Source organism: Nestor notabilis, unplaced genomic scaffold, assembly GCF_000696875.1.
Source record: "Nestor notabilis isolate BGI_N333 unplaced genomic scaffold, ASM69687v1 scaffold13167, whole genome shotgun sequence".
Taxonomy (NCBI): domain Eukaryota; kingdom Metazoa; phylum Chordata; class Aves; order Psittaciformes; family Psittacidae; genus Nestor; species Nestor notabilis.
In genome coordinates, this window is record NW_009936176.1 from 62,927 (window position 1) to 88,296 (window position 25,370).

A 25,370-nucleotide genomic window follows, 5' to 3' on the forward strand; every position below is an offset into this window, starting at 1 on the left:
GCTAGCTGTGAAGGGTACTGCCCAATTCGTATAAAAAGAGAAAATATATTAATTATTTGATTATTATAAGTTAAATAAATAAAGCTTAAAAATAAAAGCCCCAATTCTGAAGAGACTTTGTTTTCCCGCTTCAGTATTCAAAAATATAGATTTATGACTGATCAGCTATAGGTCATTTTCTGTATCTTTTGGGGGAAGGGGGGATGACACGTTGATAAAGTATTTTATCAGTGTTATCACCATGATAAATGGGCTTTGTCCCTGCATACCCATAAAAAAAGCCTCCTTAGCACCTTTCCAGTCTAGGAAATCTTCCCTCATTGTCTGTGGCTTTACCTCCTATACTGATCAGATTGGTTGGTTTTCTTTACTGGGGACTGGACAGGAGGACAAGTAATCCTAGAGCTTTCTATTGCCTTTGGATGCTTCCATGTTTTTCAGAGTAATAATTATTTGGCCTGGAGGGAGAGGGAAAAGGGTAAAGCCATATATTTGACAGTATTGTCAAACCCGAATTACTACGAAATGACTATCTTATGAGTAAAACATTCAGGTGAGGTCTTCCCTCAAAGGTTCATTTGTCCTACTTGTAGAATCATTCTTCTAGGGTGATATTTAGATATTGTTTTCCCTTCTTTTAGAATAATTTTAAGTCACATTTATAGCTGTACAAGTGGCCACCACTTCCTCAGCATTAATCCCTTGAAACCTTTTTATGTGACCATTATGACCATTTATCCTGACTCAAAAGGACCTGGCAGCACTTGAAATGAAGCCCATTAGTGGTACTTTACGTGGACAAGGTGAGTCTGTGCTGAGTAACCAGAGGTGTTACTTCACCCCTGCTGCAATGGATGAATGCTTTGTTTCCATGGTTTCCCCACTGATAACCAAGATATTGAAGGTACATGTCCCACCCACACTCCCAGTGTGCTTAAAATGGGTCCAGCCTAAACAAAAATCTTGATTAAAGGAAGGTTTTCGTTCATTCTCCAGCATGTCCCACAGAAGCCAATGTCTCCTGTAACTTTGGTCAAACATAAGCATGCATTCAAAATCTGCCTTCCGTAAATCTGAGTCCTATCAAAGTTCCATCAGCATCACTTCAAGAATAGGCTTCTACCATACTCTTCTCCAAGAGTCATGAGATTCATTCCACTGGTGACTGAATGCTATGTTTGGTCTTTCTCCTGGACTTCCTGAAACCGTTTCTCCAAGCGATCCAGTTTGGCCAGATTCTCCTTCAGCAACTTGCTGTTTGGAACCAGCTGTAAGGCTTTCTCATAGTAGCCACGGGCAGTGATGTAGCTCCCCTACAAAGAAAATGAGTGGCAGATCTCATTCACATTCCCTGACATACAAAGTTAATTCCTTGGGAATGGTGAAGACCATGATACAAAGGAAGAAGAGTTTATAAAACCTGATGTTGTTAGGTAACAGGAATACTTCATTATGAAATGGATCACTGAGTGCCATTAGCCTAAATGTGATTGAACACACATGGCAAGAAGTAGATTTACACTTTTCCGTTATATTGTACCAGAAGAGTTAATTTCACTCAGCAACACACAATGTGACTCCTTAAGACCCAAATCATAATGATATGCTAAAGTATTCAAAAAGACAAGCAATCACAGGGCAGGCTGTCTATTTCCATAATTTCATGCCAGTATTCTGCATTAGACATCTTTATTAAGTTAATTCCATAGAGAGGAATCTTAAAAGTTAACTCACGGTGACTTTTTCTAAGGTAGGTAAACAACTGAAGCAGGAAAGCTTTAGAGATGGGCAGGTTGTTCCTTGCAGCCTGCCCTCTTAAACTATGAGACTTAAATTACAAGATACATATTCCCAAGCAATCTGATTGGGAAATTCTAGTTGGAGTGGACAGATTTTCCTCCTTTTTTGGATAAAATATGTCAGGGACACTCACTGTTCACACACATGCAGCTCTTGGCAGCCTGAAACAAGTCTGGCCTTCTGTCCTGAATAGTAGTCTCTGCACTTGACATCTTAAGGAAAAGCAAAACTGTCATACCTTGATGTGCTCAATGCCTCCCATATTCATCCAGGCCTGCGCTTGGTCTGGGTTGAGCTCCACAGCCTGTTTATAGCTCTACATAAATATGAAACATTTTTAGGTTAAAAGTCTGAATTTTCAAACAAATCTTTCCCAGGAGGGGAAAGAGAAAGTTTCCTCTCCTTCTGAATCCATTAAAAATATAATTTGGAATTCTTCTCACATACAATGCACAATGAATTTAAGCTTCTTCACAGCAGAGGCAACATAATACACTGCTTCACTGCCGAGCTCATCTCGCAGGTTTTCCCTGCCCACAGCACCATGAGGAGCCTCTCCAACCCCTGCAACCCTCTCTCTGCACCACTGAGGTCTCCTGCACGTCAGGGTCATTTCCTTGGGCAGGTGCCTGCCAACCACAAGCCATGTGTTGGTTGTGATGCTCCTCATCTGCAAGGCTTTAATTTGGAGCTGGCAGCAGACTACTGTACAGCCACTTGCATGGAGGTTTCACAAGGACCCGAGGGCAATGCTGTTTCTCCCCACCGCTTCTGCCACTGTGCAACAAGGACCTTCTGGACTCTGTCAAACATCATTTCTGTGGTGCCACAACAGGAAAGGATTCAAATCGGGATTAGACATTTTGAGGGGTATTGAGAATATTCAGAACAGTCCCAGTAATATTCTGTATATATTAATGCTAAGATAATTTCTGAGCTATTAAGCCAATCTCTCAGCTATTAGGTAATAAGGTGAGATATAAGAACATGGTGGGTTCTCACAATTCCCCATGCTTCCAGCTGAACCACCTGGAGTTAGCGATCACTGGGAAGGGGGACTGGACGGATCAAGGGTCTGGTCAATGAGAAAAGGCCTAGGTTCCTCCCTAATCCCACTGCAACTCTGCCCTTAACCTCTCAGAGCAGGGAGCTCTATTTCCATACAGGAATAAGGAAAAAAGTTGCAGCCAGGTCTGGCAAAATTAGCTGCCCCACAGCTTTACCTGTGCCACCGGTGAACTTGCTGAGCTCCCAAGGCCAACAACTAGGGTGCACGCTCCAGGGAGCATTAGATGCAATGACCTAACTCTATCTTTAAATCTACAAAACTATTCATAGGGCTTAGAGCAGTCGTACCTCAAAAGCCTTGTCAAGGAGATTCTGTTCTCTTAGCTGGTTTCCTTTAGTGAAAAAGAGCTCTGATATGACTTTTGGATCCTTTGGTTTTAGCTGAAGAGCTTTTTCTATAGCTTCAAGTGCCTGTGAAAATGCAAGAGGACATTGTACTACTGTATTCTGTGCCTTTGCACTTATGGTCTCCTCACCACTAGGGCCTCCCAGCATAAAAGCTACCTTTCTCCTTTCCCTTGTTTGCCCCACACCAGTAACACACATGGAAACGAGTGTTTTATACGCTTGCGGCTGAGGGGCAGTGGATTGACTGCAGCAGGAGCAGTAAGTGATAAAAACCCCATATCTAGATTAACAGGAGGTTTTAGTAAAAAAATAAACCCACTGGATGCGCACTAAGGCACCTGACATGTCTCTGGAGAGATGGAGTATAAAATTCAACCTGAGCTCTGTGTGTGAGCCCTCGGGACAAGGGTATCCTGCAGCCACAGTACCTTAGTATAGTGCTCCTGCTTGCTGTAGATGGCCGAGAGAAGGCGGTAGCACTCCAGACACCTCACATCCTCATTGAGAATATGGTTCGTCATCTTTTCAGCTTCCTTTGTCCGCCCCATCATTGCTAAAACCTGAGCCTATGGAGCCACATTGTAAAGGGTTATGATCTTAAAAAGCTCAGCACTCCTTAATAGATGCTGCTGCACCCAGTGACTGGTGCTACACTTTTGTGGTCTCGCCCTGCACTCACCAGTGCCAGTCGGATCTCTTTGTTTGAAGGCTGCAGTGATGCTGCTTCTCTGTAAACCTGCAATGCTTCTTCATACCGCCCCGTGTTGTAATACAGAGCCCCCAGTGGGGACAGGATTTCAGCCTTCCGGGATACCTTCAGTGCCCTGGAAGTTGGGAAAAAGAGACGCTCTGGGTGGTGTGGGGATCAAAGCAGAAGAGTGAGGTGTGGCTTGTTCTGGGACAGAGCAGCGAAGCTCTGCACCCTGCTCATCCCACCCCAGAAAGCACAAATTTAAGGTCTCTTGGAGGGGTGAGTGTGCCTACAACAGCAACCATCTGGCCACCTGAGAAGGATAGAGGGCCACCTGCAAAGTGTATGTGAGCACGCATCAGGAGTGAGGATGCCTGATGGTGGCAGAACCTGGGAAGCGTGAACACAAATCTGGATGCCAGAAAGTAGGAACCCACCCCAAAAAAACAATCCACCCTGCTGCATAGTCAGAGCCTGCCTACTGGCACATTGCTGGGATGGGCCAGAATTCCTGATGGTGCCTAGGTTTTAGTGCTGGTCTGTGCAGCAGTTACAGCTGTTATTGGTGCGGCACCCACAGGCCAGCTCCAAGCAGGGTGGGAGTCATGCTAACAACCTGTTCATGCCAGCAAAAACCCTCTGACTTCATCTTTAGAGCATCCCCCAGCCAAAAGCAGCAGTGTGTCCATCCTGGGGGGTTGGGAACGGTCCAGAGAAGTCAACACTGCCTGAGTCTGTCCTGCTTCTCCAAGCACTCTCCAGAAATAGCCAACTAACCGAAGGTAACCTGGAGATTTACCTGGAGGTTTTTATCCAGATGGAGAAAGAAACATGCACTCACAGAGTCATCTGCCAGAGGCTCTCTGGCAAGGACAAGCCACACGGGGGGAGGAAGGAAACCTCTGTTTATCAATCATCCCAAATTCTTACCGCTTATACCACACTTCAGCCTCTTTGTTCTGCCCCAGGGAGCGGTGAAGCCTGCCCAGGTTGACCATGGCCACATGATGAGTGGGGCTCAGCTGGATGGCCTGCTTGTAGTGGGACACAGCTCGCTCAGGAGCCCCTGGAGAGAAACGGAGTGATTAAACCGGTGCATTGAAAAAAGCCTGTCACAAATTCAGCACACAATAATGCTTTGGGTTCTTCTTTCATCTGCTGATCTATGCATGGAAACCATTTTGAGAAAGAAATCCTGCCTCAGCCTTTTGAGATTCAGTGTAAGGAAAATTGCTGTCCAGACTAATAGGCTCCAATATTCAGAGATGATCCTGAGAAGCAGATTTTCATGGGGTGGGCTATTGCAAGTCAGGTCAATGGTTGTAGCAATCATGCTGCAGGGGGGATACATCCCCTGTGCTAAGCACAGAGCCCACCCCAGAGAGGGGGCTGGGCCATGTGTCTCATCTGCTGGTAGAGCATCCTTCCACCCTAGCCCATTGGAGATACAGGCAACACAGACATGGAGAATAAGCCACCCTGTATTCCCCAGAACCCCACGAGAGCTGCAAATAGTTTCAGGTCTTCCCCAACAGAGCTTATTCCCTCCCACTCTGTTGGCTGGCACTGCTCAGTCTCTGTGCATTGCTCCACAGGACTGGGACTAGCTGCCAGTGACGAGGTAATTCCTACCTTGGGGCAATAAATCCCAGACCAGAGGTGCCCAGGTGCCTATTTTGGATCACGTAGGCACCATCTCTGTGTTGCAAAGGAGCCATTGGGTGGCACTGCTTCACTGTGTGACAATGTGTATTGGTGCAAGGTCCCGCAGTCCATGACATCACCGAGCACCACCACAAAATACAATGCCGTGAGAAAGGAAAGGTGCCAGACCACTAGCCCCAAAGCCTAAATTTCTATTTCTAACACTGTATTTTTATTTAGCTCAATAATGGCTTTGCTCGGGAAGGATCTTGCAGTGCTTTCCTCAGGCAGGGCCTGCTGACTACCTACTAAATAAATTAACGGAGCACAGGATAAAGTTCCAGCATTCCAGCAATGCGAATATCTTATTTTTAACCCCAGTGCTCGTTAAATTGGTTTGCACACTCTAGACCAGATAATCTCCTGATGAAAACCGATACTCACAGAGCTTCATCCACCAACAAAACTTTGGGGTATTGGCATTTTTCTAAGCCAAATCACTTCACAATGTATTTAATTCAATTTCTAGCTGGAAAGCAGAACTTGAAAGCAGCCTGTGCGTGCTGGAGCACTGAGCATCTGCTGCCGTGGGAATTTTATTTTCATAGCTCTTCAGATCTAGTTTGGTTTTTCTGAGACCATCTACATAACATAAAAGTAACATTGACACTTCTCAGCATCCCCTTTACAGGAAAGAGGAGGGACGTCTGTAGGGAGGTTTAGAAGCACTTAAGATTCATCAAAGGCCAATGACATATCTTCCAGGGCAGGACTTTTTCAAAACATCCAGCAGCAGCCTCGATCTTCTCCCACCTCTGAGCAGGCAGATGTTTTTGAAAATCATATCTACAAAACATCCTGGGAAGCAGCTGGGCATGCACCTGAGCCTGTAAGTCAGCCCCTGCCTCCCCTGCTCAACACACAGGGGAAATGTGCATCGTTAAGGGAGATGAATGCCTGTGGCCACTGCAGAGCTGTCTATTACGGCTCCCAGAGCTGACTCTTGCCAGAGGCTTGTTGCACAAAGTCCTGCAAGTTAATTGGTGTGGTGCTTCACAGCATCTCCCTGTGCCCGCTGGGGAAGAACCCAGCCTATGATGGGCTCACTACCAACCACTTTCTTCATGTCTTGTCATGTCCCCAGGAGGGTTATTTACACATAATGTCTGAAGTACCAGAAGTCGGTGGTTTTTTTAATTCTAGTTTGTGTGTAGGGAAGTGTGGTAGTAAACCAGGAAAAGTTAGTTTTTACTTTGGCACAAGTGCACTGCAGTGCATTTGGACCACAGTTTTTGGCAGGAAAAGGGCAGTTTATCTGGGATTGCAAGCAGAGATAAGCACAACATCAGCGTGAAAATACTGAGGAATTTTGCAGGGCACTAATTCAGAACCTCATCCTCTGTTGCTAATGCCAAGATGCCTTTTTTGATTATGAATATTCATTTTGCCTTTGTGTTTATTTCACACTGGTACTACAGAAGACCAATAGCTGAGTGTCAGCTCAGATGTAGGACAGCCAGCTGCAGACTGATGGGCACCATTGTGCTTTCTTCCCAAGCACCACTGGAGCCAGGCATAGTGGGAAAGGGGCAGAATGGGTAGCAACCAAACACATTAAGCCTACAATATTTCATCACTGGCTCTCAGCTCTGTTCTGGAAGGAGCAGAATGAGACAGTAATTTGATTTCCACTAGTCATTTGTCAAACTTGTCTTTGCTTATAAAGCTGTCAATAAAAGTCAGCAATTACAGTGGCATTTTGTTGTTGTTATGTGAATGGCAGGAAGTGCCGAGTCCATAGAAGTTGGACAGGAACCAGGAGCCCAGAAAAGAAAGGCTCTGGACATCATTATGGAGCTCCTGAGAAATCAGTTCACCCCAGAGTATCCTAGGTTTTCTTTTCACAGATAATAGTTTAAAAGCCATGTTTGTTTTTATAGCGGTGGCACTCAACCTTTACAGTCAAAGAGCTGCTTTGTCACAAGTAGAGCTGCAAGTGCTTCAAAGACCGCAACGATCCACTTGTGTGCCTGGGATTCGGTTTGATATGGCCATGTTTTCCTGAAGAAACAGCAGTATTGTCAGGGTGCTGCCCAGCTCAAATTGAAGATGACAACCGCCTGTACGAAGATGGTGAGAAACACTGAAGGAAACAGCTGGGCTGAACGCCACTGCTGCACAGTGCCTTCATCGATTACAAATTCCAGTATGCTGTGCCATCTCGGAAGCACAGGGATATTTATTTCTAAGCTACAGTGGAGGCACATCTATTGCTTTGGAAGCTTTGCACATCCTTTTAGATGCATACTGCTGAATAAAGCAACTCAAAGGAAATAAGGCAGAAAGGGGAAATTCCTTGCTGCTTCTCACTTACCAGTATCAACCAAGAAAACACCGTAGTTGTTATGCAGATCGGAGCTCTCTGGACAATTCTCTATGCCAGCCTTATAGACCTCCTCTGCTTCCTTAAGCCGTTCCTTAAAAGAGAAGGAGATTTCTTAGCTGTGGCAGAAAGGGTGTCAGCACCATTTGCCGCATGAGAAGCTCAAGGTGCCAGCCTACCCCACTATCTAGGAGGCCAGAATTACACCCCATGGCATGGATGAGGTATAGCTGACATCTGGTACCCCAGAGCAATTCAAACAGCCTTCCCCCATACGTTTGCAATTGGAGCTACCTGAGAAACAAAAATAATAGCTGGAAAAGGTGGCTCCTGTGCAACATTAGTGAGCCCCAGCTGGTCATGCATCCAGCCAGGTAATACACAGTGACAGGGTCGTGTTGGTTCTGCTGAGAAATATCTGTCATCTGGGAGCTGACATATTTTCATTTATTTGTTTAATGAGCATCTCCCTGGCTAACTTTTCTCCTCTGGAGCTCTGCTATTCTATCCCTAAGCAGCAGGGAAAATACAAGGAGGGAAAGCTCGGCATGTGTCATGGCTGGGGGATGGGGAGCTCTAAAGGGAGATAAGGGAAGCTGGAGCAGAATGGGGGGCAATCAAAGAGTGGGGAAGATCTGACAGATCCAGATCAAATCCAGGCATTGTCAATGCATGAGATGTAGCTCACTGGGATTGATGGGATGTGCCACCACGCCAATTCCCAGATGCACCGAGCCCTTATATTTTGCATAGATTTAAAGGACATTTCTTGGTGCTGAGCATTTCTGGAATATACAGATCTTTTCTTTGGGAACACCCTGCCTACAGGAAGTGTCCCATAGGCTGCTCGCTGTCTAGCCTGAGCTACAGGCAGCCTGGTCCTGAAATGAAAATAGTGTTTTGTTTGGATAAACAGCAATTTAATAAGGTTTCCATTTCCCTCCAGCCTGCCAGAGCATGCCCACTGCCTGCACACTCACTAGTACGGGTTATCACAGTCTTTCTCCCCTCCCTAACCTCAGAGGCTTGCTGTTGCATGTATTTATGGAAGGAGGCTGTGAACAGCAGAGACAAGCAGAGTGCAGAGGGGTGTCAGGCAAGCCTCCAGCACCAAAGATGCTTTTTTCAATTCTTTGCCTTCCATGGAGTGGTACAGCCCTACAGCAACCAACTCCACAGCCTCCTGACGATGCTCCCAAGTGAAATCAGCCATTAGGGTCTCCACAGAGTTGGGCCTGAAGCCACCAAGGCAGACCTCCTGCTTGTGAGCTGAATCCACACTGAAATAAGGGGTCAGTCCACCCCCAGCTATAGACTCTGCTCTCCTCAAGTCCTGTGAATCCCAGAGCCTCTGGGGTTTTCTCTGGATTTAAATGGTGTACCTGATGGCAGCTTTTGCTCTGTAGCTGATTAAATGTGTGGGCTCCTTTCTCACTTCCTATTTCAGAACTGGGGAGCTGGAATTAATCGCATTGGAAGAGTGTGACTTGATGAAAGTGCAGTTTGCCATGGTTAAGTGCTTTCACATTTACATGATAAAGGTCAGCCAGCAGAAAAGATAGTGTGTGATAAAACACAGAAACACATTTTGAAAAAGTGCTTAAGTTTGGACATTCTGGATATATTTATGTGAATTTGACATCATTATCCTGAGGGGTCAGGAAAAGTGTAGCTATCATCAGCATTGACTAAAATGAGAGCAATTTCTTGAGAAAGCATCTGTGTTACCAAGACATTAACCAGCATATTTTCAAAGATTTCTGTATTTCTTTTCCCTTGATTTTAATTTTCAGTCAAGGAATGTGGCTTTGTGTGCACATACATCAGTTTTCTTCATTTTATTTACTGACCATAAACCCAATCTTTAAAACACGGAAGGGCTGTGTTAAACGGGATTAGCAGTGTCCCATGGCAAAACATTCACACTCACTAATATTGAGCACTTTTAGCATTTTCATCATGGTTGCATTGCTTTTTTGGCACCTGCATGCCTCAGGCTCAGCACAGAGTCTGCGATGATTTCTCTAACAAAGTGCTTGCATTAAGCACAGTCGGAAATTGGGATGGGTGGGACCAGCTTTTTGTGCCAGAGCTTTCTCACAGCATCTCTTCTTCTTGGAAGAAACGCTCTAAAATCATCAAGGCTTGATTCTCATTAACAGTTTATAATGCCACTCCCAGACGCTCATGAAACATTCATCAACCTCACAAAATTCAGAAGATTGGCTACAAAAAATAAAAGATTTTTATGATATTAAAAAAAATTATGCATGTGAGGATCTTGCAGTTGAACTCCAAGGGGTTTAAGTCTGTTTTTTCATGGCTCAGTTTTCACATGCACACACAGGCTGGGAAGAAGGTGCTGTTCAAGTGCATCAGAGTAAATCCTGGGGAACCAGGAGAGTTGTGAAATTAGCAAACAATAAGGTTTGGTTTCTGATATTAGCACCACTGCAGTGATCATGGAAAACAAGGAAAACAACAATACATTGTGACCAAGTTACAACACCAAGTAGAAAAAGCAGTAAGAAGGGCAAGCCTTGGGTGGCATAGTCTAGGGTGAGGTGTCCCTGCCCACGTCAGGGAGTTGGAATTAGATGATCTTAAGATCCTTTCCAACCCAAACCATTCTATCATTCTATGACAAAAGGCACAAATGCGCCAAACTGTTTTATACAATGTGGCAGTAGTTTTTTCCGTGTTAGCTCTGGCTTCAGAATCAACTATCAAGGAGAGAAAAGGGCAATTAACATCGAGTTACAGGCTAATTCCCCAGTGCATGGGACATTCCTTTTATGGGCACTTTCTACAGCTTGAGGAGGAAAGGACCAATAAGCCTTATTCTGGATTCACTGCCTCTAAGATGGGGGGGAACTTGCCGTATGGGACCAACCAAGGTAATCCTGGCAATATTTCACTGGGCTTTGTCCACATGTTTCCCCCCTTCTTATCCTTAGTGCAAAGCTGGAGGAGCTGGAGTTTGTCATGGGCATGGCCATCTCATGTGAGTTATTTTAACATGCCACTCATGACACTTCAGTCCCTTTCTATCACATCCCAGCAAGAGGGAACCACTTTGTGCTCTCTTCCCCAAAGCTCCACAGTGATGAAGTCCATGCAGCCTACTGCAAACTGCATGGCATCCCAGATACCCCTACAGCTGTGAGACAGACGCTGAGCCACAAGTAGACAGAAAGATGGGTTTGTAATTTTTAGACATTTTGGACATGATTGCTTGGACAAAGAGGAAAACCCAAAACTGAAAAATGGGATCCCATCATCATCCTTTGGGATGAAGATGCTGAAACTTCTGCTCTTACCCCTCTAGGAAGCATGCAGCGTTAAGGTTTGATCCTGCAGCCACAGCCATGGGCAGCAGAACGTATTTGTAGGACAGCCCCTACTAGGTGAGTGTGTGAGGCAGAAGCTGCACAATCAGGCACCACCTGCTGTGGCTGAATGTGAGAAGGTGTTAAAAGCCTGCAGGAAATAGCTATTTTCTGAGGAAATAGTACTATCTTTTTTCCCTACTACGTACTCAAGAGGGTGAGCAATCTATATGTAAGAGCAGATGAATTATTGCTGGATTTATTAATGGCATTTGCTTTGGGCAGAAAGCCTCAGGGCTCTATAATTGTTTTATTGCTCTGTTGACCTTACAATCGATGGTTCTAATTAACTATTTCAATTAATATTAAAACCAGGTATTACTGTGGAGGACTCATTTCCTATACTTGCAGGAGAGTCTTTATTGACAGGTTTATTCAAAACACAGTCCCTATTCAATGAGTTTGTTCTTTCAATTCATACACTGCATTTCTATGCCCCTGAAGCTGACACTGATAATAGTCAAGTATTTCATAGAATCATAGAACAGTTTGGGTTGGAAGAGTCCTTAAAGATTACCTAGTTCCAACCCCCTGCCATGGGTAGGGACACCTTCCACTAGACCAGGTTGCTCAAAGGCCCGTCCAACCTGGCCTTGAACACTGCCAGGGATGGGGCAGCCACAGTTTCTCTGGGCAACATGTGCCAGTGCCTCAGCACCCTCACAGTAAAGAAAGTCCCTTGAAAGTAATTTAACATGGAAAATAAAATAGCACATCTTTCAGAAATCCACATATATCATACATGAGTTTTGCAGAGTGCTTACATCATTAAAGAAACCTAAATCAGAACAAGATCTCTGCTTACAGTTTTGCTGAAATTTATCCACTTCCCTTACAGAGAGGTTTCACTAACCAGATCAATGGAAAACAGTGAAATAGGATATATTTTTGCTTTGTCTGTATTTGCATTTGGCAACATTTATAGAAAGCTTTAGCACATCATGCTATGGAACAGCTAGATCTGAAACTTGGGGGAGAAAAATATCAGTTTTCAAAGGTTTGTAGAGGTGTACTGGAGCTGTGCAGTTATGAGGACCTTGTCACCCAATCCTGTATCTCCAAACTGGGGCCACTGGTTGTGGCCAAAGCCCATGGGAGCAACGCCCAAAGCAGCATCCGTCATCTCTTGCTACAGGCATGGAGAAAGTCAGGGCTTGGTGGTTTTGACATGGGCACCCACACTTTGTGGCTTCTTCTGAACTCTAGCATTTCATGCTTCAATTTCCCTTTTCCTCCATGGGGGCAATATTTCACCTCACAGGGACCTTGTAGAAATAAATTACCTAACTACAGGGAGTAGGGAGAGCCCCGAGTAATGAGCATGGGAACAAGCCTGAGAGGAAATGAGTAATCCTGCCTCCAGAGCACAGCCTTGGCCATGCACAGTAAATAAGGCCTGGGGGCATATATTGAACAATGAGGTTAAATAAAATATTGAACAGCTGTTCATTAAGAGCAACATAAAGCTAGTGAGCCTTCCCATCCCCTGTATGTGATCATCTACCACAGTCATGAAGGGCTATATCCCGATGCATGTATGCAAGGGGCAGAATTTGGGTTGCAGAGCCCACCTGGTTTTTGACACTTCCTGGCTTTGGAGTGATTTATTATGAAATCTCAATGTTACTGTCGTGGTTTAAGCCCAGCCAGTAACTCAGAACCATGCAGCCACTTGCTCACTCCCCCCTTCTTCCCTCCCCACTCCCAGAGGAGAAGAATTGAAAGAATGTAAATCCCAGGGGATGAGATAAGAACAGTCCAGTAACTCAGGTATAATACAAACCACTACTACTACCACCCATCATAATAATGACAAAGCAAATAACAAGGGAAGAGAATATAAAACTAAAAGGGGAAAAGGAAAAGAAACCAATAAACACAACTGATGCAAAATATGATTGCTCCCCACCCACTGACTGATACCCAGCCCGACCCGAGCAGCGATCTGGGCCTTCCAGATAACTCCCCCCAGTTTCTATCCTAGGCATGACGTGCTGTGGTATGGAATAGCCCTTTGGCCAGTTTGGGTCAGGTGTCCTGGCTCTGCTTCCTCCCGGCTTCCCCTCCTCTCTGGCAGAGCATGAGACTGAGAAAGTCCTTGGTCAGAGTAAACATTACTTAGCAACAACTAAAAACATCGGAGTTATCAGCGTTGTTCCCAGACTGAAAGTCAAAAACACAGCACTGCACCAGCTACTAAGAAGGAGAAAAAAATGACTGCTGTAGCTGAACCCAGGCCAGTTACCTACGTAGGCATGTGTGTCTAAGGGGGAAGCGCTTGCCTGTTCTGCTGTCACAACAAAGTACAATGGATTAAGTCTTCACCATAGACATGGGGAGCTGCAGAGAGGGTGTTTACTCACAACTTCAACCGTGATTTAATTCAGAGACACATCATGTGGGTGTAATTACTCACTGAAAATGAGTTGCCTCCCATTCTGAAAAAGTCATCTCTAACGCAGCCCAAGAGCTCTCTGCAGACATCGGGGGACCCACGCCTGTGTGCAAGGTGAGGGTGCTCCGTTGGGATGCGCAGGAGGTGCTGCAGCAGCAGTGGATGCACACACACAGAAGGCATGAGAGCTCAAGTGATCCCCATTACCTGTTCGGCTAGCAGTGAGGCCAGGCTGGAGTAAGCATCTGCAAACTCTGGGCCATACTTAATGGAGTCCCGCAGTAAGATCACAGCTTCCTCCTTCTTCCCTTGGGATCTGCACAACAGGGAAGGAGGAAAGAAAGAAAGAAACGTTCCTGTAAGCACATGTTTAAGTCATCCCACTGATTAACTACTTTAAAGAGACATGGAAGTCCCCAGCTTGACCTTTTCAACAAAGACTAAATGATTCACTTGCGCATCCTCTCCGCAGTGTGCATACCCAGCATCTCCTCAGCCCATCACTGTTTCCGTATGCTATTCTCAGGGACTGGGAGAACATAGGCTTTAATGAATCTGCTGTTTGGTTTGCTATTACAGTGACTGTCATACTGAGCACTACATGATTATCCCAGTGAAGACAAAACACCCCCCAAAACAACTCATTCATCAGCCCCACATAGTGAAGAACAAAAAGTATTCTATTTTGGCTATCAGGCTAGCAGTACAGGCCACATGCTCTCTCTGTTGAGTCATAAAGACTAGATTTTGTAAACTTCTCCAGTCCTACCATACATATTCTCTCAGTGTTTCTCTTTATGGCAAATATATCACATTCTTATGCATTCATCCTATCAGGAGTTAAAGATACATGAAGGATAAGATAGCAAAAGCGTTCACAGGCATGAAGTACTGAGCAAGACCCTCCCATCAATGTCCTTGGGAAGTCACATTCCCTACAGGAACGGATGAATGTTCCTGGACAAAGAGTGTTGTTATAGATTCACTTATGACTTAGTTAAATTCCTATTCAAAATTAAAACATTGCTAAGTTAAATCTGCCTGGGACCTCTAAATAATTCCTTAGTAAGTCAATCATTAGGCTACAGTAGTCTGCTCTTTAGATCCTTAGATTATGAACAGAGAAAGCTGGCTATGCTCATGAGCTAGGGTTTTTTCCAGATTTGCTCTGCATTAACTACCATGGAAAACAGATAAAGGTTTCCTGAACAAAAATCTAAGGATGTTTACCTATTTGAGCTACATTTCTCCAGTATCTCCGTGTATTACTTTCCTTGGAAAAATGAGGTTTCGTGAACAAACATCTAAGGATGTTTAGCTGGACTAGAACATTTTCCTTGTGCTGGTTGTATAAAGAATATGAATAGCAGGGCTTACAAAAAGAAACAAAGGGCTCTGGGACACAAAATATGTGAACACCTTGCTGCTTTAGCTTTAGATTTCATCTGAAGGACATGGTCAAGTAACCAGATCTTGTTTATAAGGTGCAAACTTCAGCTGATAATATCTGTGGCTTTGCAGAATTTTCCCCTTTCTAGTTGTGTAGCTGGAAGAATATTTTGCCTGTGCATTAAGCTAAGTAAAGCCAGTTTTCTTCTTCTTCTTACATTGGTGTTCCATATGAATTACATGAATGAAGCATAAACAAATAAATAACCACTTTTCTCCTACACTAATTAGAAACTAGCTAGCTTGTCCATTTATAAAACTTTTGGCTAGAGTTTTGTGACACGTTTTTATAAATCAAAACCAGATGACTGCTTTATAAAGGTATTGATGTTTGGCAAAAAACCCTAGGAAATGCCAGCTACAGAAATAAAAGGATTAAGTGATCCACTCAGCAGCAATAAAAGTTCCCATTACCCATAAGCATGCACTCTGAAGAAGGGGCAGCCCTCTTAATTACTCTTTTTTTTCCCAAATGGCCTTTCTTTCTTTTTCCTTTTGATTCAAGCACAATGTTTGTCTCCTGAAAGTGGGGGTAGAGAGAGAAAGATTAAGCCATCTTTTTATGTGACAGACTGAATTACATTACAGGAAGCAGATCCAGTAGTTTCTCAGAGGGCTTAGGCCTGCAAGATACCAAGTGCTCTGGCCAAGCACTTAAACGTATACTTAACTTTTATGTATGCAAGTTGAAAATTAATTACTGGCTGAAGTGCTTTTCTGGATCAAGGCCAATACTTTGCAGGATCAAGGCTGTGGCTTTTATAAATCTCTGGCAGTTTGGGAGAGCACAGAGAATTGGAGGAACAGTCATATACGCTAATTTACCATAAACTGGGGATCCGGGGCAGGAAAAGCTAGGTAATGTATACCTTCGCTATGAAAGAGGGAAGAACAAATTCAACTGATACGAGGAGTCTATGATCACTTAATCTGATTTTTCTCCAAATACCTTGCCTTACAGTGTTGTCTCCTGACTCCCTCTTCCACTCGAGCTCCCATCCTGCCCTCTACAATCAGCGTGCTTGAACTCAGAGCAAGAAAAAGCTCTTTCCACTGGTAGCATCTCTTCCATATTTTTGCAAGTACCCCGCAGCTGGACAAGCATCAGTTTAAACCACCCCACAGAAGTCTGGTGATGCACAGGGCTGTGTGTGGGCTGATAGCCCCAGAGCAAATTTCATTTGCAATATGACGAGTAACCTAGAACTTAGTGATCTAGAGGACTTTTTAACTGTCAGGATTTGTTTTATTTTGTAAAGTTAGATTGGCTGTATTAAAGCCAGAAACACAGAACTCAGTAAGGGCTCCACAACGGTTCTGAACATCTTATCTTGGTTTCACACCTTAATCCAAGGAGAGCTTGCAGTGTCTAACTCTGCCTGCCTGAAAGGAAGCCTCTAAGCCTGTTTGACTCCCTGGTTTAAAACTGATTCACATAATCTAGATGCACTCTTTTGCCATTCATCTATACTATGTGGATGACACCAAAGTGGGGGAGTGGGCAATACACTGCAAGGCAGAGCTGCTTTTTAGAGGTACTAGGCCTTCTGATGGGAACCTCATGAACTTCAGCAAAAGCAAATGCAAGTCCTGCACATGAAGTGAGATAACCCCGTGCACAAGCACAGGTTGGGGATGACTGGGGTCCAGGTGGAGAACAACTTGACCACGGGCCAGCAATGTACCCTACATGACAAAGAAGGCCAACAGTGGGGCCAGGGAAGTGATCCTTCCCCTTTATATGATACTTTTGAGACTCCATTTGGAGCAGTGTCTGTCAAGAGCTGGGCTCCCCAGTGCAAGAGGGCCAACACAGGGCCACTAAAGGTCAGGGCTAGAGCATCCGTTGCATTGAGGAACGGCTGAGAGAGCCGTATCTGTGCATCCTGCAGAACAGAAGGCTCAGGGGTGACTTCAGAGCTGGCTGCAACTATTCGGCTGGACGATAGAGAGAAGAGCCAAACTCTTCTCAGGTGCATGGTGACAGGACAAGAAGCAACAGATGCAAGTAGGACCATGGGAAATTCTGATTAAGTATAAGGAAAAATAATTTTCACCACAAAGGTGGTCAAACACTTGAACAGGTTGGACGAAGAGATTGTGGCATCTCTGTTACATCTTGGAGGTGTTCAAGATGTAGATGGATGCAGCCCCCATCAACCTGATCCAATTAGACTTGCTCTGAGCAGCAGGACTGACCAAAGGATCTTCAGAGGTCCATTCCAACCTAAGTTATTTCTTTAATCTGCTATAAATTTGACACTGCCGGAGTTCGGATTTTTTGTTGTTTTGGACTTTTTGTTTTGTTTTAAGAAACAGGCTACAATGTGTATGTGATACTGATGGATAACTACAGTATTTCATGCAATGTAGAGTATCCTAACCAGAGACCATCCAGAAAGCTAGATGCACTGCCACTGAACATTATCACTCAGTTTGCTTCTTTAAATGGAAGGGAGGAATCACAGAATGCTTCACTCTCTAAAAGATCTTAAATCTCAATACACATAATATCTATCTGCATCTTCAGGCAGTTACACAAACCTGTGTCAGCACATGCACACACATACATATCCAGAAGCCTGTATCAGAGAGAGCAGACAGTCCTCCTTCCCTTGAATAAATGGTTTTGCTAAACATTGACTAAATCATGGCAACAGGACACATTATGTGTTACTCTACATTCAGAACAGGAGTCCTTTGAACAAACTCAGGGTTTCAGTGGCATTGTTTCTAGGCATTTCACTTTCTCTTTGGAAATGAAACAATAACACACTCAAAGCATGTAAGAGTTACAAGCCTTTTCTTTATAAGAAATAGTGTACTGAATATTGGAGTGTTTTAGGTGTGGATAAATACAGTACTGCAAATAAGAAGTTCTCTCCCATTCTTCCTGCAACAGAAAGCTGAGATAAATATTTACTTCAAGTGTTCGTAATATTTTATTTCTTGTCTCTTTACAGAACATCCCACAGACTATACATTTGTGAGGTATTCTGAATTATATTTATCTCAGTTTTTCATGGTGTATCTCCAAAAAAATGAATGTATATAGAGAAGTTAAATATTTATATAATAGGAAGCTTCAAAACAAAACACGAGAAAGCAGCATCAGGCTGCTCTGTGTCACTGATGACGGACCATGAAAGCAGAGAGATTGCTCACTTTAAGGTAGGCCATCTTTGGGTCTATTTTAACTAAGAAATCTGTTGGTATTGTTTAATTATCTACTCTCCAATATTTACTCTAAGCAAGAATATGATGACATACAATTTTATTTTAGGATACGTAAACAAAACCAGAGGCTTATTCAGCCATTACTCTGCAATGCTTCCTGAGAACATTCATCTTCTGGCACATAGCTGTCCTCATTATGGGCAAACAGAAAATGGAAACATCTTTTTTCATCTAGGACTTCTGTGGAAAAAAAAAACCTTAAAATTCAACCCTGTGGTCCTCAAACCAGATTTTTGTAAATCACAAGCAACTGATGCTTAGAGAGCTTATTTACAAGAAATAACAAGAGGCAGATTCCCACATGGGAATAGCAAACCCATCCTTCCAAAATCCTGGAGATCCCCTTTCTCAGCACTCCAGAGGAGGTGAAATCTAATATCCACCACCATATTTCTACACTATGAGTAGGGGTGGATGTAAGGGACTCAGCAGAATTCAACTGGAAATTCCCTATGCCAGACATTTTCGTTACATGTCCCTGTACATTCATGGGTGGAACCTGGGCGCTTTCTTCTAACGAGTTTAGCACAAGCACCACACACCTTTAAAAACCACAATGTATGGCACCACTGAGCAATGCTGAGCACATACAACCCAAAAGGAGACACAATACCTTAACATATTGCATACAAACCAAACAGCAGTTCTAAGAGACTTTCCCACGTCTGCTTTGCGCTTTGCTAGTGCAACAAATCCAGCTTCTACCCATCTGCTGGGTCATAAAGAGCCCATCAACAGGCCAGATTTAAACATTATTGACATGAGATGTCGCGGTGCTGCTTCTGGCTTATATCCTTTTGTATTAATATTTTATATTTAAAAAGAAAACAACACAGAGAATAATAACTAAGGCAAACATGATGAATTAAAGGGACAGTATGTATTTTTAAAAACCATTGCCACTGAAGATTAATTTCAATAAACCAAATCTGATGAATAATACAAAGACCTTCCATTTCTCTTGTAGTAAGACTGTTGTCACCATTTTTCTTTCTTGTGAAAGAATATTTCCAGTAAAACCCTCACCCACTTTCTATTTAAGAATTACTCATCTGTCATATTCTAACCTCAGACCATCATGTTTACTTGTAGTATTATTCTGACAACTTCTCCACTGCTGAACAGACCAGGCAGAACTTCAGCAATCCACATAATATCCTTTATATAAACTCACATTCAAAGATTTCAGAACCAGAAAAATCAAGTGTGTTTTGATGAGACAGTGTCACTTTAAAACCGGACCAACACTAAAGCCCAACCTGCTCTAAAGGATTTACCAGAGACCTATTACCAGCAAAATAGGTGCAGTTTATATGAGAAAAAATGTATTTTTACTACTATAGTTCATGTAGTTCTATCAGCAGATAGCATGCTATCCTCAAAAAAACAAGGTATTTTTTGCTCGTAAAACACAGTAATGCAGGATAGAGATATTTCACCTTTTTTTAACGCACCCCTAGCAGAACTTGTCATAGAATCATAGAATGGTTTGGGTTGGAAAGGACCTTAAGATTATCTAGTTCCAATCCCCTGCCATGGGCAGGGACGCCTCACCCTAGACCATGTCACCAAAGGCTCTGTCCAACCTGGCCTTGAAGACTGCCAGGGATGGAGCACTTACCACTTCTTTGGGCAATCTGTGCCAGTGCCTCACCACCCTCACAGTAAAGAACTTCTTCCTTATCATACTGGAAAAGCTTCTTGTATAGATCTGAGTTTCAGTCTCTCCACCAATCTCAGGTGACCAGCTGGGTTTAGGCACCTCATTTTGTTGCCTGATTTGGAACAAGTGAATTCCCTCCAACTGCAACACAACTGTAAATACCACCTGAAGTGATGTGGCACACTGCGTAAGGACATCCAAACTAAACTTCACCTTTGTGCTGGCACTCTTGACTGGCACTAAGAAATAATGCAAATCCTTCACCAGTTGGCAGAAAAAACTAAGTTTGGTGATGTGAGTTGAGAAAATGTGAATTTCCTTGGTGCCTGTTCTGTGTTCAACTTACTTGAGCAGGTTGCCAAGATTGAAGAGAGCTCGATTGTGCTGAGGGTTTAACTGAAGGGCCCGTCTATAGTACTCCTTTGCCTGCACCACATCTTTGGTCAACGTCCCCAGGTTGTTGAGAGCACTTGCGTGACGAGGGTACAGCCTAGGAAAAATGAAATACCACGTTACAGATATTTACTAATTGACAAATAAAGCTGAGGTTGCTAATGCTGCCAACACTGCTTTTCAGCACTCTGTAAAGGGAAGGATGTCAGCTAGGAAACACTGTTTTCGCTTCATTTGCTGAAGGTCCTGATAGGACCCTGAGGAACCTTTTCAACTCCCAAAGAGACTGTAAATCAGATCTTCTTCTACAGTTCCTGTATGCCTCCAAGGCAAAAGGGAACAGTGAACACTTCTGAAAGTCTCTTTTACCCTCCAAGCAAAAGGCAAAATGATTAAAGCAGCTTGAATGTTTTTATGCGAAATGTTTTTCAAACAAGCTAAAACTGCTTTGTCAAAAATACGTTTCCGATGGAAATATGTTTTGAAATATACAAAAACCAACAAAACAGTTTTAATTAATCTGCTTTGTTGTTTGGTTGGGGTTTTTTTAAAATCAGTTTTCCACAACAGAAGTAATAATAAAGTGCAAAAGGAAACTTGAAATCAGCTTTTGAGCAATGTTTTTAGGACCAAGCAAAATGATACAAAAATCTGGAAATAGACTGCATAACAGTATGAATTCCCTAAGCTTCTAGTTACACTTTTTTACTACGTGGTTTGGTTCTTTTAACTGATCTGTTGATCTTCACATCAATCTGTTTCAGTTACAACACTACCTGTTGGCCCAAGTGCATCTCTGTTGAAGTTCTCCATGAATTAACCAGCACGTCAAGGTCCATTCAGCTGCTTAAATTCTTAAAATTGTGCTCCTACATTAATATTTTGGTTTGGAGGTCTTCCACCAGAAAACTCCAGAGGAGAAAGTAAACCATGGTAAGATTTAGCACCCAGGACCTTTTGTGTCATAGATGGGTGAAAACTGAGATTCACTATAATAAAGAAATAAATCTATGGCTGTAGCCCACACAAGTCCCAGGCAAGCAGGAAGACCAACTGTGTGAGAAGGTCCAATGCTCTGGTATGAAATGGTGCACAGGTGCTTGCCCACTGAACTCCAGATGATCATTCATGATAGGGAGGAAGGAGGTTGATGGGCAATGCTTTGGTTTGAGAAGACCTAGTCACAAATCCCGCTGCCACTGCAGATTTTCTGTTTTAAATGAGGACAAGACATCTGACATTTCTTTGCCTTAGGTCCCTGTTCATGGGAAAGTGATGTGGATAATGACATTAAAAGTAGTCGGCTATGATAGCTCAGGGTACAGCATGAGGAGTGGCATTTAAAGGAAGAAAGGATTAAGACTCCATAATATAGTCTGAATCTAAAGTTTGCAACTGTTTTTAATCTAAGACTTTCCATGGTGGGTTTTTTTGCCCGGAGTTTTTCATTATGTCAGTTCAGCCCTGGGATTTTCTGTGCTTAAGTACCATGAATAATTTAGTATTTTATACACTGCTGCAACATTTGTATCAGTCACATTTTTGCTCCACAGCACATAAGTGATTTTGGCACAGTCTTACTTAGGGGTGAAGCTGGGAACGCATGAGGGAACTCCAGGAAAAATGGACATGCACCCAGGATGTTTCCTACAACTAAGTAACATAAGAGCCCAAAGTCTTTTTTTTTAATCCAACAATAAGCCTACCAGCCCAGGATTACTTATTAAACCCGTTATAATGACAGACGATAAATGTAGTGACCACCACTCATAGTAGCTAATGACTGCAGAGTCTATCAACCTCCCTCCTGTACAGATAAGCATCCTGTCTGTCAGACGTAACCACTTCTGCTGCAGGCCCTCAGGTGCATTGTCCAGGGTCTCCACTCACCCACACTACCTGCATTCGCTGCTCAAGTAATTTTCGAAGAGTTCCCCAATTGATTTTTTCACAGAGGAGCAGACTAGGAAATTCATGGTGAGACTCCATTTGGCATAGGAATAGTATCATTTTCCATCTCTGAAGCTACCCACTGAGCCTGATGCATTTTGGGATGTGAGAGGCTGCCTGCACTTGGGGAAGCATCAGCAAAGGATAAGCATCAGCGAAGGACAAGACAGTGATGAGGATATAGTGCTCGATCTTGACCTTGGCTCTAAAACCCACTGGTCATCAAGACTAAACCTCCCCAGCTGAAGCAAGCTAGGAGAAATGCTTTCCACAGCAGCAGCAGGAGAGCAATAGGACCAAGCTTGCTTGCTCTTCAGCACTTGGGAAGCAACTATATGTGATACCTTGACCTGGATATTGAGTGAAGAATGTCTTATCTGCCTTAGGGCAAATGACCAAGGGCTCAGCCTTGTTTCCCATTTTTATCATGGGATTTTGGCATTGTTTTGGACCAAAAGGTCTGGGAATTATATTTTTGAGGCTGTTTTTTTCAGCTGGCTGTGATAAAAGCTGTGCACTACTTCTGACAGTACTCACACATAAAAACAGCTCTAATGCTGACATGAAACTGCTTCAGCTATAAGTGGGCAAACGTATTTCAGAAAATTCTTGGGCAAGAAACAGATTAACATTTTACAACCCTAAACCTGATGATTTTGCTCTCAAACTCAGAAATTAATTCTGTTCTTGGCCTCTGGTGCTCCCATGACATTTTAGGCCCAGAAGATTTCCTTGCACCAATTTGGAGAGGAATGAAAACTCAAGATTAAAAAAGGGAACTGAGTTCACCTTTAAATTGCACAGTTCTGACCAGCAGCTCCATAAATACACTTCTGTGCTCAGTGCTGAAACCTCTCGACAGCAAATCATAGGATGCAAGTACATCTCCCATGTATCCTGGGCCCTATTTCTTGTGTTTTACATTTATTCATTACATCTCATTGGCTTTTCCAAGAAATGTGAGCGAAAAACCAGACTCCCAGCTAGCAAAAAATGTCAGCTTAAACCCACTTAGCATCTGGCCTGTAGAATTTTTGACATTTGCAATTTTACATACCTGAACAAACACTGTGAGAAAAATCTGAGCACAGTGAGATAAGGCAATGGTGTTGGGTTTTGCCACTAGGGTTCAGTTCTTTACAGCTTTATTGGGACTATTACTTTAAGGCAGTAGAGCAGGATGCCATTCAACTGAGTTGACCATAACCAAGCCCTTAAGAGAGCATCATGTCTAGGCAAGTAACCAGAGCCAGAGCCGAAGCCCATGACCATCCATGCTGTTGTACTATTAACACGGTTCCTAACGCTTTCACACCACTCTCAAATAGTTTCCAGGAGTGGTCCTGGGCTGAGTCCAGACCAGGGTTTGGTCCCAGAAGCCAAGCTGGGTTTGGCCACTATTTCTCAAAGGATACAAACACTGAATACTTGCAGGTCAATTTATGCCACCCGGCCTCAGGGCTAGAGAATGGGGACCAGACCCTTTTTTATTTGTTAGTATGGATGTTGACTAAAGCCCTAATGGCCTTATTCAAACTACCCTCTGTTCATGCACACCCACTGCTGTTACTAATGACTTCCCGGGGATAAAACCAGAGTAGAACAAAGTCTTGTGGCTGGATTTACAGAACTGTGTAAAAGTTGACCACAAACAACTAACTAAAGCAACATTCACTTAAGAACTCTCAAAACGTTTCTGCAAAAGTTGCAGATACACCATTTGCAAACTGGTTTGCTGTATGTGAGCTATTGTTTTAATGAATGGAGACACATGAACATTTTTCTCCATTTTGATGTTATCAGGAGGCTTGTGCTGTTTCTCAAGACTTTTGGAATTGACCCCAGTGATTCGCAATGTCTACTCTGATTATTTTGACCATAAGCTCTCTGATGCAAAGATTGTCTCTTCCCCCATGTATTTATATTTTGGAAGGGTCAGAAAGAAACACATTACCAGGACAAGGAGGTCTCCAGTTAACCTGAGGTCTCTTTATGCCACAATAATGACAATACTCAGAAGCCAGACCTTATTTTACAAACAGTCAGGACACTGAGATGCAAGGAATCAGCTGGAACATATATGCCTTGTTTTGCGACTTCTCTCAAGAAACAAAGCTTTCTATCTGGACACACACAGAGATGTATTTTCCTTGCCACCACCACTGATAATGGTAACAGTCTGCAGGCAATATCCTTCTTGCTATGCATCTGATTAGGTTGAAATTCCTCTAGGCCTCACCTAATCAAATGCAAGTGCTGCATTATTTATGAAAGAAAGCTGAATTTCATTAAACTTATTCTACAAGAAACAGTTCATGTAAAAAAAAAAAAAACCAGTTTCTCCTTTCTTTTAGAAATCAGAATAATTTTCTTTAAAAAGCTGCATTCACAGGTAATTATAATAGAAGTTTTGAAATGGCAAAATTGCTCTAGGAAAAAAGAAACCAACCCATAAAAGTGTATTTTTAATCAGACTGGGATTTCATTTCTAAAGAGAAGACAAGTGGGATGTTTCCTTGTCGCAGAATGAATAATTCAAATGATTCCTCCAGTGCTGTATCTGCAATTGTTAGAATAAATTTAAGCAGCTTTCCCTTTAGCTATTACAGGTATACACTACACAAGAAGTCCTGTTAGTAATTATCCCCACTCCTTTTAGGCTGGCAAAATTCCCTCTAATACCACCAAACAAAAGCCTTATTGACTTGGGTAGCCAACAGATTTCCAGTTTCTCAAGAAGGTACCAGTAATAAACCATACAGAGTCATCAAAACACTGATGACCGTTTAATTTGCCTTTTAATTTAATGCTGCTATTACCTGAAACATGTTTTCTTTAATTTGAGGGGTTTTGTCTGGCACCATATCTGAACTACAAGACAATTCCAGAAAAAAGAGAAAGGGAGGGAATTTGTTGTCATGACTACAGCCTGTAATCCACCAAGAATTTTAATTCTTTTA

At 43.1% G+C, this 25,370-nt stretch overlaps 1 protein-coding gene across 1 annotated transcript in view; it reads right to left on the reverse strand.

Moving 5' to 3' along the window:
- Positions 1–370: 370 nt before the first annotated feature.
- TMTC1 (transmembrane and tetratricopeptide repeat containing 1) overlaps positions 371–25,370 on the reverse strand; it is a gene marked incomplete at its 5' end in the record, with an annotated part of 44,865 nt that continues 19,865 nt past the window's right edge. The window contains 9 exons of the mRNA XM_010018207.1: positions 371–1,313; positions 2,039–2,116; positions 3,157–3,279; positions 3,645–3,782; positions 3,896–4,040; positions 4,838–4,973; positions 7,926–8,028; positions 13,926–14,034; positions 20,414–20,557. Of these exons, the coding sequence (XP_010016509.1) occupies positions 1,173–1,313; positions 2,039–2,116; positions 3,157–3,279; positions 3,645–3,782; positions 3,896–4,040; positions 4,838–4,973; positions 7,926–8,028; positions 13,926–14,034; positions 20,414–20,557 (1,117 nt within the window). The remainder of the gene's footprint in view (positions 1,314–2,038; positions 2,117–3,156; positions 3,280–3,644; positions 3,783–3,895; positions 4,041–4,837; positions 4,974–7,925; positions 8,029–13,925; positions 14,035–20,413; positions 20,558–25,370) is intronic.